We start from the raw sequence: 13,150 nt of genomic DNA on the forward strand, positions 1-13,150 counted from the left end.
GAGCTAAACTGTCACTAATATGTTTAGGAAGTTTGTTAAATGTCACAGATATTTCTATGTAAAGATACCAATGTTCTTACAAATCTTTTCACACCAAACAGGTAAGTGCTGGAGTTACGAAAAGTATTGAATCATTCTATACTTGAAGCCAGGTCAAGAATTTTCAGCTTGGTAGTTTGCTGTGCCTGGAAGAGAGGAGATTTAACTCAAGTGATCCTAACCCAACTACATTCTAAGCATGTTTTGGTTTTTTTCCTGTCTGACAGGTGATTACTTGAAATGAGTGATTTACTGTGTGCTTACAGTAAAGTGCCACATTTTAATGCCTTCAGAAAACATATCACCTCATAACTCTGCATGTTCATGGTCGTCTGGCACGAGTCCCAGTGTGGCCTCTGAACCTCTGTCCTCTTTCTCCAGCAATACAAGCTGTTCAGGATACGCAACATTCCAGTATGCTGTGCTCACTAAGTTCTACAGTAAATATTTATCTAAATTTAAATTTTGTGCTCTTGCCAATAATTAATTACACAGTTTAATGTACATATGTGCATAATTGTGATATGAAATTCTTAATATGACAGGTAATATAAACAACTTATTGGGATTCCCTTGATCATGAGAAAGCCAAATATTAAACGATTTCTCACAGATCATCTGAAATTCCCAGCATCTGTGCTATGGGGTGGGATGGTGGTTGTCTGAGGACGGTGTGAAGCTGTTGTTGACCGTTCATAGTTTTACAGTGACTCCTCATCTGTATGCTAGCTATTGCTTAACCATATATGTCTGTTTTGCATACGTCACTCCTCACATTTTGTAATCAGCGCAGCAGAAAGGTTGGCATGGGTTTTTATTGTGTTCAGTGTGCTGCTCTGGTCCTCTGTTGTTGTTGCCGGCTGGTGTTACATTTGTGATAACTGCTTCACGGCTCTAGTTTAACAGCGTGAGGTAAGTCAGGCATGAGATCATGACCTGTGTGAGATCACTGTCAACAAGGCACAACAAAGGGATTTCTGCTGGGAAATGTAATTGCTACCGTGGTTCTACAGTGCCCCCTATGGACTAAAACTGATAGGGGCAATTGAATTCCTCTTCTCCTACACTTTGAACTCATTAAAACCTCACATCTTGATCTTCTGGTGAAACAGATTTCTGTCTGGTGATGTATGCAGGACTTCTCCAATCCCTGAACATTTCTTACAATCGACTGCAAGTTCACATTCAGATCTGCCTCCATCCAATCAACAACTGACAGACAGAATCAAGTACAAAATCTGTCTCATTGTGACTTTAAGGATTTATTACCTTTACCTTAGATGTGGTAAAGTTGTTTAAACATGTACACTACTATGTACACAAAGTGTAAATACTAGACAGGCCTGTAATATAGTAATAATAGGTCTATAAGAACAGTAATTTGTATGAAGTGACATAAATCAATGTATGTAAAACAATTTGACAGTCGAGAAGAACTCCCCCACAGAAAATATACACAAACAGTAATTGTATTCAATTTTAATGTATGTATTATATTGCAATTGGCATTGAGACAAACTCATTCAGCATATGTATTCCACAACTTGAGCACAGCTAAAAACTTTACAAACTCATATATACATTTTATATTCTGTAAAATTAATTCATATTTTTTTCATAACTTGAGAACAGTTAATTAACTTAAATATAAAAAGTTAAAAATATAATACAAAAATATAAAAAGTTAAAAATGAACACATTAACCATCATAAAGTTTCAAACATAAAAAAAATTGTTATTGTAATATAAACTTCAATTCACTCTACTTATAAAACCATGCAACTGTTAACATAATAATCACAGTAACTGATAATTCATAATCACCACAAATATTATAACCATTTCTATATTTGTTATGAATACAAGACTACAAACTGTGTATTTAAACTGACTTCTGAACTGGCTTAATATATCTCATCATAACAGTGTGTGTGCACTCAGCAAAAGTTTAAAACAATCTAACAGCTTCAACGTGTTTGACGTATGCAACGTATGTTTGCACTTAGGTGTGTGTTCAGCGGTTCATGGTAATGGTGATGACTCCAAACGCTTCAGTCTGACATGCACTTAACTTCAGACTGCAGAGCAGCTCTGTAGAACAAACAGATCACGTCACATATATACTGCGAAACAGTAAAAACAAACATCTACTCAGTGCAAACTAGCTTACCCAGTATTTTGTAGAACAGATGAGCTGCAGTGCTGCGCTCGGCCTCTGGGGGCAGCAGTGAGTGAATGCAAACCTTTCCAAAGCGCTTGATGAAGCTGTTGATCAGTCTGTATGACAGAAAGAATGACTGAAAAAAGATCTGATGGATGTCTGGATCACATCAGACAGTTATGCACACAAAGACATGTTCAGATACTAAGTTTCTCAACGAACCGGAGAAGTTCGGCAGTGGTGATGACATCCATCTCAGGCTCTGTCTCTCCCTGTGGCAGTTCTACATGCTCCTCTAATATCACCTCCATAGAAACAGGAGCCTCTTCTATAGGAGACCTATTTACATAATGTTTATTTCACAGGATTTCATGCTGACTTGAACCAGCAGTGTTCTTGTTACAATGAATGCATGTGCCAGTAAGATCGTATGACGTAAATCTGCAGTCCTGAGTATGACACATGTTCTGGCATTCAGTGTTTTAGTAACGGCTACTTTTTTAAGAATGCATTTTGTGTTTTTCTTTTAATATGTCTCACCATCTGCTGGTGGGAGTGATGAGGTCACTCTGAGACTTGTGCTTTAGTTTGATTGACATTTTGAGCAAAGAGGCTAAAGTAAAGCAGGAAGTGCTTAGACATGGTGTGTTATATCCATCAAAAAAAAAAAACAGGTGTGATTTCACACTGAAATCTCATTGATTTTATTATGAAAAAGAGGATTTCGTTTTCACCTGAGAGCTCAGACAGAGCCAGAGCAGCCGCACCAGATTCCCTGACCACCTAAACATCCACAAAACACACAGAAAGGGAAGTGGGTTAAGGACTCTCTAGAGAAAAAAGTACACATTAGCATACTTTTATTAAGAGTACTTGCTACCAATAAGATACTTTAAAAGAATATGTGAACGGAATGTAATTTTTCCAGACACTTAAATACACAAATGAGGCATTATCTATTTAAATATTCTTTAATTTGCATACATTTCCTAAACAGAAATCTGAATGTTGGATAATGCCAAGTTCAAGATTCTTGTTTCATTTTGTTGACATATTAATGGTTTTAACAGAGGTGATTCTGGATATCTTTTCTATTTCAATAAATCAGCCAAAAAAAAGAAGAAAGAAAAAAAACATTCAAAATGAAATGTTGATGCTTGCAAACAGCATACAGTAGTTCTACACACACACACACACACACACACACACACACACACAAAACTTTAAAAACATTTAAAACATATTGCAAGGTAGTTCCTGTCACTGTTCTAGTTCCTGTTATTTGAGAGACTTTTCAGTATGCCTTGTTTTTTACATTTTAATAAAAGTGTACTTAAAGGGATAGTTCACCCAAAAATGAAAATGACTCCATGATTTACTCACCCTCAAGCCATCCTAGGTGCATATGACTTTCGTCTTCCAGACAAATACATATTTAAAAATGCCCTGGCTCTTTCAAGCTTTATAATGGCAGTGAATGGGTGTTAAGATTTTGAAGTCCAATAAGTGCATCCATCTATCATAAAAAGTGCTCCACATGGCTCCGGGGGTTATTAAAGTTATTAAAAATGCCCCTTTTTACAAGATGTAATATTGGTCTTGGGTGTCCCCAGAATGTGTCTGTGAAGTTTCAGCTCAAAATACCCTATAGATAATTTATTATAACATCTGGAAAATAAAATTGTTTGGGATTGTCTACAAAAGAGCTGTTTTGGTAGGTATCACTTTAAATGCAAATGAGCTGCATATTCCCGCCCTGTCTTCAGAAGAGGGCGTACCATATACATCACTGCTTTGCATACCTACAGCAATAAACAGTCGGTGGAGGCAACATGACTGAGAGACATAACATGAGCAAGAAAACCAGTGTTCAGCCATACAAATGGGAAGCCAAACATACCAAAAGTGGGACGAAACAGCACGATGTTACAGAGCTCGTGCTGTGCCGACGCAGGGAGGATGTCTTTGCTATTGCCACTGAACGAACAGCGCAACGCAAACTAATTTTACCAGCGAGGCGCTGATCAATTAAAATACTTTGGTAACGTATGCACACAAATACGGTTAAAACGTTAGCTAAGCACTATAATGACATGACATTCACAAAGCAGTCTGGAGTGAAATGATTTGCGCAGACCTAAACGTATTTTGAGGCACATTACCTTGAAAAATAGAAGTAATCCACTGCGTCCTCAGTGGCTCAGATGTTGCTTACAAGATATTGTTGATGTTACAGCTGCTCCAGTGTGAAGAAAATGGAGGAAAGCGTACAACCACTGAGGGCGGAAACTATGGCAATGCAGAGCTGTCCATCAGCCGCCGTGGCCCATCCTTATGCAATGTGATGTCATATTGCTTAGAGAATCAAAATGGCATGCATAGTGAGACTGGTTTGGTTTAACGGGGATTCAAAAATTAGGAGTGGGTGGATTTTTAACATTGTAGGGTGGTTGTGTTCACACACTGCCAACACACATTTATGTCCAAACACCATGTAAAAGTGGATTTTACATAATAGGTACCCTTTAAGCAAAGCAAAGAGGCTGTGTAAGAAAAATATTCATATTTAAAATTTTATAAAGCGCAATCTCTAGCTTTCGCTAACTGTCGTACTCGCGTTCACAGTGGATGATGTAGGACGTAGGCAGAGTGTAAGCTCCGGTGAGAATATGCTAGTCTAACGAGAACCCAGTTTTGTTTACAGCAAAGGAAAACCAGTCTCCTCTTGTCTTAAATCGAAATCCTCCATTTTTTATTATTTTTTTTTTTACAAATCTTCGTTTTGTATTTCTAATTTGTGACCGGTGTTTTTGTTCTCTCCATTGCGCTTCCGCATTCGTCACTTCTCACTGGAGCTTACAGTACGCCTACATCCTACGTCATCCGCTGGAACGGCGTTCTGTTGTAAACGCGTGTACAACAGTTTACGGAAACTAGAGATTACGGTTTATAAAGTTTCAAATATGGATATTATTCTTAAAACAAACGCATCGATTCACTTCAGAAAGCCTTTATTAACTCCCCAGTCATGTGGAGCACTTTTTATGATAAACGGATGAACTTCATTGGACTTCAAAATCTCAACACCCATTCACTGCCATTATAAAGCTATGAAGAGCCAGGGCATTTTTTAATATAACTCCGATTGTATTCGTCTGAAAGAAGAAATACTCCTAGGCTTGAGGGTGTGTAAATTATGGGGTAATTTTAATTGGGTGAGCTATCCCTTTGAGTGTGCTAGCTAGGAAGCAAAGTTGTGAAAGTATACTCGTAAAGTGCACTTAAATGAAGTTATATTTCATTAGAATGATAATATCTGTACAGTTTTTTAAAATTCTTTTAAGATTTGAAGTACACCACCAGTGCATGTTCAATACAATGAAGTGCACTTCTTTTTCACAAGGGCTTTAAAAGGATAGTTCTCCCATAAATTATTATTCTGATATCATTAATAGACCCTCGTGTCATGTGGATGAGTACATAATAATTTATCACATGAGTATATGATAATGAGATTTTCATTTTTGGGTGAACCAATAGTGTATATGTTAGTAAAAATGTATCCACCAGATCATGTCCTTGAACTCTGAAAGATCAGGGTTCTGAGTCTGACATGACCAGATGAGCAACTTAAGACTTCTTCACCTCTCTGCTAGACTCCCGGCTCCTCTCCGTTCCTCTTTCTTTCTCCATCTCCCACAGCTCACTCTCCTCCTGCACCTGCCGTTTCCTGGAGGGACGGGGGAGCGTGGAAGAAACGCTGCAGCATTTCCATAGTGCCTGGAGGTCAGGGTGGATGAGCACTGCAATGCAAGGAGGGGAGGCATGTCAGTGGTTATAAGAGTGGAGTGTGCTAGGGCAAGGGTGCTTCCTGACTTCGGCTAAAACTGCTGAGCCTTTTGATGGTCCAGTGGTTTCGTTATTAAGATTTGCTAAACTGTTCAGTGCAAGTTAAAGGAGCTGATGCAGTAGTTTCCCAGTTTGTTGATAAATATTTGTGCTGTGTACGTGATCAAATAAAAAATGATACATTCTGTTGATGACTTTATGTCCAATGATATTAAAACAATTTTTATATACAAGCAAGCATTTATGAGTGGTGCTGGGCCACAGTGTGTCACAACGTACAGTTACACGGTGTGCTGAGCAGAACTGCTGCTGATGACTTGCGAGAGGCAGGAATACTCAGGAGAGTGTCAGACTAGAGAAAAATAAGAAAGAAAGTTGGAGACAGATGGACAGAATTAGAGAAAGAGAATCACATATTTATCACATAAGCAAATGATTTAATAGGGTTGGAGAAAAATAAAGGATTCACCAGCAAAGCAGATCCTTTGCAATTTTTTTAATAAAATATTTTAAATACATTTAAAATATTAAATGTACATACATTATCATACTGCAATACATACTACAGTTTAAAAGTTTGGGGTAAGTAAGATTATTTTTAAAATTAGTATTTTTATTAATACTTTTATTTTATTATACTTTTATTCAGCAGGGACACATTAAACTGATTAAAGACTTTTATATTGTTTAAAAGATTTCTGTTTCAGTAAATGCTGTTCTTTTGAACTTTCTATTTATCTATGAATAAATAGAATGTATCACAGTTTCCATAAAAAATATTAAGCAGCACAACTGTTTTCATCATTAACAATAACAAATGTTTCTTGAGCAGCAAATCAGCATATAAGAATGATTTCTGAAGGATCATATGATACTGAAGGCTGGAGTAAAGGCTGCTGAAAATTCAGCTTTGCTATCACAGAAATAAATAAAAATTTTAAATATATTAAAATAGAAAATGGTTATTTAAAAATGTAATAATATTTACAATAATACTGTTTTATTGTATTTTTGATCAAATAAATGCAGCCTTGATGAGCACAAAAGACTTCTTTCAAACAACATCAAAACAATCTTATTGACCAAAAACTTTTGAACATTATGTACATAAAAAATATGTATAACATTATTTTATTTATTAAAATTATTTATTATTTTGGAAATTACTGAATTAGAGTTAGAGTTAGAAAAACATAAATACTTATTTCAGTATTTATGCCTATTTATTGCCTGGCATTTTTTCTCAACTGATTAGACATATTTCTCTAAAGGTCAATACAATCAAGCAACAGCAAAATATATTTTAATTCTGTCATACCCCAAAATATCATCTACAGATAATTAATTTAATATAATTTAATATCTATTTCAATATGTAGTTTTCTTTTTTTAATTTTTGCATATTTTAGTAAGCTTTCATAAGAGAGACACTCTTAACACGTTAAAGATTTGTGCCGCTATGCTATTGCTGAAAAATTAAGATGCATCAAGAATCGTTTTTGTAATCACACCGTGACTCCCTAAAACTACATCGAATCAAATCATCAGGTGTCTAAAGATTTCCAGCACTACTGATTAGATTAGTTATCTATCACAGAGCTCCCACCAGAGATTTAGTTTCAATCAGAGGGTTGTTGATTTGTTCCCGCATTGCATCCTGGAAAATCTGTGTGTTTTGGTCAGCGAAGATCAGTTGCCGTTTGCGACCCCGTCTCTTTGGAGGCACAGACTGCTCCACTAGGAGTGTCTGAGAATAAGGGACAAAACAAGAGAAAGAATGAAAGAGCGAGAAGTTATTAAGACACTGAGCACACTGTTGTGGATTCAGGCTAATGTAACTGCCTTTGCTACAAAGGCGTTCATGCTTCAAAACACATATGGATTATATAACACTAGAGCATAATGTGCAAGGTAATGTGGACATGGCTACACACACAAACCTCACTGGAGCGCTCCATCTCCACGTCTCTCTCACTGGCTTCTGTGGTTGGTGGCATGGTGATGGGAGGAGGGGTCATCTCCATAGCAACCCTATCTAAGGTGACCTCCGTAGGACGCCCATTCCCCTCATCCACGATGCACTCGCTGTTCTTCAGTCTGAAAACATGTATTCAGTGATGGTTAAAATCCATGAGAACCCGGTCAACACAAGTAGCCAGTTCAGGCCAACATTACGGGCTCCATTAAACTGTGCAGTCAAGCAGATTTTTATTTTAGATATATTTAGGTCTAGGACATTTGACCCAACAGCTGTCATTGTCTATCTAAATTGATGTTTTCTTGGGTCTCAACCAAACCAAGAGTCTGCCTGACTGCTCAATTTTCAAAACAAAACAAAGCAAAAAGCATGAAAATCCATTAAAAAAAACTTTTAAAAGTATTTTCCATTGACATGTGGTTTAAAATCTGATCAAAATGTTATTTATTCATTTATGTATGAATGAATGAATGAATGAAATGAAATATACTTAAACCTGAAAAGGATTTGGACTGGATTTAAAGTAGTTTTAGTCATTTAAGTTTCAACGTGTATGTAATATTATAGAAAATGCTCAGTAATGTTCAAATTCTCCTATGTTTGCTCACTCTTTCCTTATACAGTGAACTGTGGCATCTGCTATGTAGTGAATGAGTGCACAATTTATTAAACTACATCAATGCTTTTATGTTGCACTCCATGAGTTCAGCACTGCAGCCAGATGTCATGATAGGCATGAAGAAATGCATAATTTCCACAATGACACTCTCAGTTCTTGTAAAAACCATTGACATTGTGCTGAAGCTTAAGTCATTACCATTAAGTAGATATACCAGTTATTGACTACACTGTCAGAACAAGCAGGTCTTGCAAAATTACAGTGCAGACAGTCAGTCAAAAAAGAATTTGACAAACAAATCAGAATTGGGTGCAGTGTGACTAACCAAATTTGAATCTTGTCCTTCCTTCTTAACCTTCTTATCTCTATTTCCCTCAGTGTTACTCACTGTTCTATAGAGACCATAGCAGGATCCAGATGTCCTGATTTCTCCACTTCTGTCGCCCTCTCGCTCTCTTTATCTTCCTCATCTGAGAGAGCATACAAAAAAGACTTATAGAAAATGCTATTTGTAGCAGGCAGTTACAGTCTAAGTGATCAGGTTACGAATGAGTGCAGGCAGTATATTTTTGGCATTTTCTGTGATGGATTTTAGGGGATATCTGCAAAAACTTTTTTTTTTTGGAAAGAAATTATTTATTTGATTCCATAAACTATTCATTTAAGAATCCTGAAAAAAAAAAAAACATGTCACAGTTTCCACAAAAATAATAAAGCAGCACAACATTGATAATAATAAAATAAATGTTTTTGAGCACTAAATCAGCATATTAGAATGATTTTGGAAGAATCATGCGACACTGAAGACTGGAGTAATGGATGCTGAATATTTAGGAATAAATTACATTTTAAAGATATTAAAAGTTATTTTAAATAGTAATAATATTTCACAATATTACTGTTTTTACTGTATTTTTGATCATATATAAAAATAATGTAAATATATGTAGCAATGCATATTAGTAATATTGTATGTGTATTTATCTGAAAATATATATTTTTGCCTATTTCAAGGGATGGAAATGGTAAAATGTATTAAATGGAGCTGAGAGTACTACACTTAATGCATTCATCAAATCAGCCAAAATATTTAATAAACGAAAACACAAGGTGTGGGGGATGTGTTAGTTCATTCCAATTCGGCGGAAATCTGCGAAACATTCTGCAGACTTCTGTGGGCAAAAATTCTGTGTGGGCCTGTGAATGGCTAATAACGACACATTAGCTCTCTTAATTGAGATCAATATTCATTAAAGTGTCTATCTATCAGTTTCTATCAATCTCACCACCAAGATGGAACTGATCTTGCTGTTCCATGAGCATGTCGATCTCCCGAGCCGTGGCTTCAGGTAACTCTGCACCACCAAACTGGAATATAATCAGGAACACGAGATTGGGAAACTGCATATGAATTGTGTGGTACAATAAACACATATTAAAAGGAATGAATAATATCATCTGGTGTTATCCGTGACTAAGCTTCATGTGGGTAGATGATCTGTTTTCATCTAAAACTTCACAAAGAGCTGTATGAATTTTGTGGGGGCAAATGGTACAGAAGTAGCGTCATGTGTTTGGTGTTAGCAAAGGCTGCAGACACAGACTCAAATATAGATCTCTATCCGATTTCTATTGCCAGTATGGAGGAGTGAGAGGCATGTAGAGTGAAAATCACCTCCGCTGCTAGCACAGGCACCAGCTCTGCGTCTTTCATAGTGATTGATTCAGAAGAAGCAACAAGGCCTTGAAAGGGAAAGACAGGGAGAGATTGGGTGAAAACCATAAAGAGCAACTCTTTGACCCACATCAGCTGCAATATTTCAAAATCTCACCTTTAGGTGATGTAATTTCCTTTCTGGCCACCAGAGGAGATGAGCCCTCTATAAACTGCTTTGATGATAAACAATAAATTCATGTCTCAATGGCTCAAAAAGGGTCAGGGTGAGATTAATGTGATGTTTTAGTTAAATTCACTATTATGAACTCTAAAGTCTGAGGTTTTTAACAGCTGCTATGCAGATGCTTAGTGGATCCGAGATATTCCGGTCTCTAGATATGACTCCAATGAATAATTCATGCAAACTGAATGTATATGCTGCAGTTCACCACCTGAGATGACAAGTAAGGACTAGGCGGCTCACAGTCAACCCCCATCACTCCAAAAAACGGCTCCAGTGCCCATTCTGCCTCCTCCAGCTGGAACAGAGAGTCCGGGACATTCAGCACCAACCTAGAAGGAAACAAGATCCCAGAACAGCTTCTCAGGGGGAATCATAGCAACAGCAGTCATATAAACAGCTGTCACGGGTGTATAGGAACAATATGAACGTCTGTGTCAGAATGTGACACAACATGACAGTGACGACCCTGAATCTGACCTATCGGTGTCCGGCATGTCAATGTTCAAGTGTCTCTTTGAGCGAAGCAAACGCTCGATGGTCTGCTGGACCTCCTCTGTGGGGAAATGAAACAGAAAATGTTTCAGTTTATTTCAGTATAGTAAAAGCACATTTGCAGACAATGTAATGGAATATTAAGACTGTATTCATTTGTTAGAAAAATAAAATTCACATTCACAATATTCTCCATTTTGTGGATTTTTTTTTTAAAATTCTGAGTCTATTTATAATGCAAGCCAAGGATTCTTGCGCCAACATGTTTATTTAGTTTTTAATTTAGTAATTAAATTCAATATAAACTTTTACAACCTTAAATAAAACAAAACAAAATAAAAGATAAAATAAATTAATAAAAAAATACAAATAAAACGAGCTATTTTTGCTACTGTACCTTTAAGACTTTCATACCCAGATGACATCTGTAATGATTAGGTAACTTCTGTGTACTGGCATATTTAACACTGTCATTTATCAGGTTGGGACATGTTATGAATATTAAATAGGCATTGATATGTAAATCATATGTTAATGTTCTCATTTTGATATCATAAGCCTAATGATTTCTAGCCTGTTTTTGCAGTTAAGTTCTGATTAATGATTTGGGTGGACTGGAGTTGGAATTGGTCTACACAGTGGAAAATATTGTTGTCCAAACATCATTTTAAGGTCATTTGATATTCAAATGAATTCTGTTAAATTTTGTCCTGCTCATAAATTAAATAACTCTATAGATTAAGCTGTTTGTTCAGCTTGTCTATTTTGAGATGCTACCTTATTAAAGCAAAATGCATCTGTTTGCTCATCTTTACATGCATCGTCATTTCTGTCTGCGGTTTTCTGAGATCATGACATTTTGATGAATGCTTTTAATCTTAGCTTACTTGAATTGTTCTCTGATTCACGGTTGCTTATCGGTTCCATGCTAATCTCTAAACACACTCAATACATGACTATGTGTTTTATAGTTAGACTACAGAGTGAAGATTTCACAACAGCATTAATCTGTTCCCCAGTGCAAACATTTTTGGCAGCTATCTTAAATTTTAATAACCGAAGAATTTTAATAACTGTTTATTCTGCTGGGAAGCAAACGGTTTCTCAGATACAGCCAGCTGATCAATACAAGATAATAGTGTGCGCTATTGACCATATGTGTTTCCCTCATACGGTCACATAAATGTAGATATACTCATTAGGACCAGCTGAGAACATTGACCAGAACAAGTGCTACATCAAACATTATTAGAGCATGTTTTACATTGTTTTGTTGGTCTTGTATTGCACATCCCCAGTGAAAAAGAAGTGCGCTTAATCGTATTTAATGTGCACTTGCAGTGTACAGTGTAAACGTCTCTAGGTTACGTATGTAACCATGGTTCCCCGAGGGAACGAGACGCTGCATCGTTATCGCTTTGGGAACGCCCCTGCGTGACCGCGTTCTGAAGCACGTGTAAAATCAGTCCAATGGAGCAGCGAGACGTCACAAGCAGGGTGACGTGAGCGCCAGGAAGTATAAAAGCGCATCCGGCAGAGCACAAGTTAGCTTCGATGAAGTAGTGCCTGGAAGGATGCAGGGAGTATGGCAAAGAGACGCAACGTCTCGTTCCCTCGGGGAACCATGGTTACATACGTAACCTAGAGACGTTCCCCTTCAGGAACTCGAGCTGTGTCGAGATGGCTTTGGGAACGAGAATACCCACTGCGCCATACTACCAAGTCCCTGCCTGTGTGTGTATCTTGCGAGCACATCACGAAGAGAGAACTTGGGAACCTGGGGTAGATGCCAGGTCTAGGTTGTAAAAGCGGACAAAAGTGTGCGGAGAGGACCAGCCCGCCGCAGCACAAATGTCCTGCAAGGCCACACCCAAGTTGAAAGCCTTGGAGGCCGCCATACTCCTGGTCGAGTGCGCTCTGACCCCCATATATTTAACTCAGGTGCTGTCCATTACTTCTGATCATCCTTGAGATGGTTCTACACCTTCATTTGAGTCCAGCTGTGTTTGATTATACTGATTGGACTTGATTAAGAAAGCCACACACCTGTCTATATAAGACCTTACAGCTCACAGTGCATGTCAGAGCAAATGAGAATCATGAGGTCAAAG

At 37.2% G+C, this 13,150-nt stretch overlaps 1 protein-coding gene across 1 annotated transcript in view; it reads right to left on the bottom strand.

The window, feature by feature from the left end:
* Positions 1 to 1,844: 1,844 nt before the first annotated feature.
* Positions 1,845 to 13,150, bottom strand: part of LOC107691446 (meiotic recombination protein REC8 homolog) — a 14,019-nt gene continuing 2,713 nt past the window's right edge. The window contains exons 4-18 of the mRNA XM_016490039.1: positions 11,025 to 11,100; positions 10,756 to 10,876; positions 10,479 to 10,533; positions 10,322 to 10,389; positions 9,933 to 10,014; positions 9,035 to 9,116; positions 7,990 to 8,146; positions 7,656 to 7,796; positions 6,329 to 6,401; positions 5,846 to 6,003; positions 2,935 to 2,983; positions 2,741 to 2,813; positions 2,423 to 2,539; positions 2,210 to 2,316; positions 1,845 to 2,130 (exon numbers count right to left, since the gene is read on the bottom strand). Of these exons, the coding sequence (XP_016345525.1) occupies positions 2,054 to 2,130; positions 2,210 to 2,316; positions 2,423 to 2,539; positions 2,741 to 2,813; positions 2,935 to 2,983; positions 5,846 to 6,003; positions 6,329 to 6,401; positions 7,656 to 7,796; positions 7,990 to 8,146; positions 9,035 to 9,116; positions 9,933 to 10,014; positions 10,322 to 10,389; positions 10,479 to 10,533; positions 10,756 to 10,876; positions 11,025 to 11,100 (1,436 nt within the window). The 3' untranslated portion in view covers positions 1,845 to 2,053. The remainder of the gene's footprint in view (positions 2,131 to 2,209; positions 2,317 to 2,422; positions 2,540 to 2,740; positions 2,814 to 2,934; positions 2,984 to 5,845; positions 6,004 to 6,328; positions 6,402 to 7,655; positions 7,797 to 7,989; positions 8,147 to 9,034; positions 9,117 to 9,932; positions 10,015 to 10,321; positions 10,390 to 10,478; positions 10,534 to 10,755; positions 10,877 to 11,024; positions 11,101 to 13,150) is intronic.

This window comes from Sinocyclocheilus anshuiensis, unplaced genomic scaffold, assembly GCF_001515605.1.
Source record: "Sinocyclocheilus anshuiensis isolate Anshui unplaced genomic scaffold, SAMN03320099.WGS_v1.1 scaffold106, whole genome shotgun sequence".
NCBI lineage: Eukaryota > Metazoa > Chordata > Actinopteri > Cypriniformes > Cyprinidae > Sinocyclocheilus > Sinocyclocheilus anshuiensis.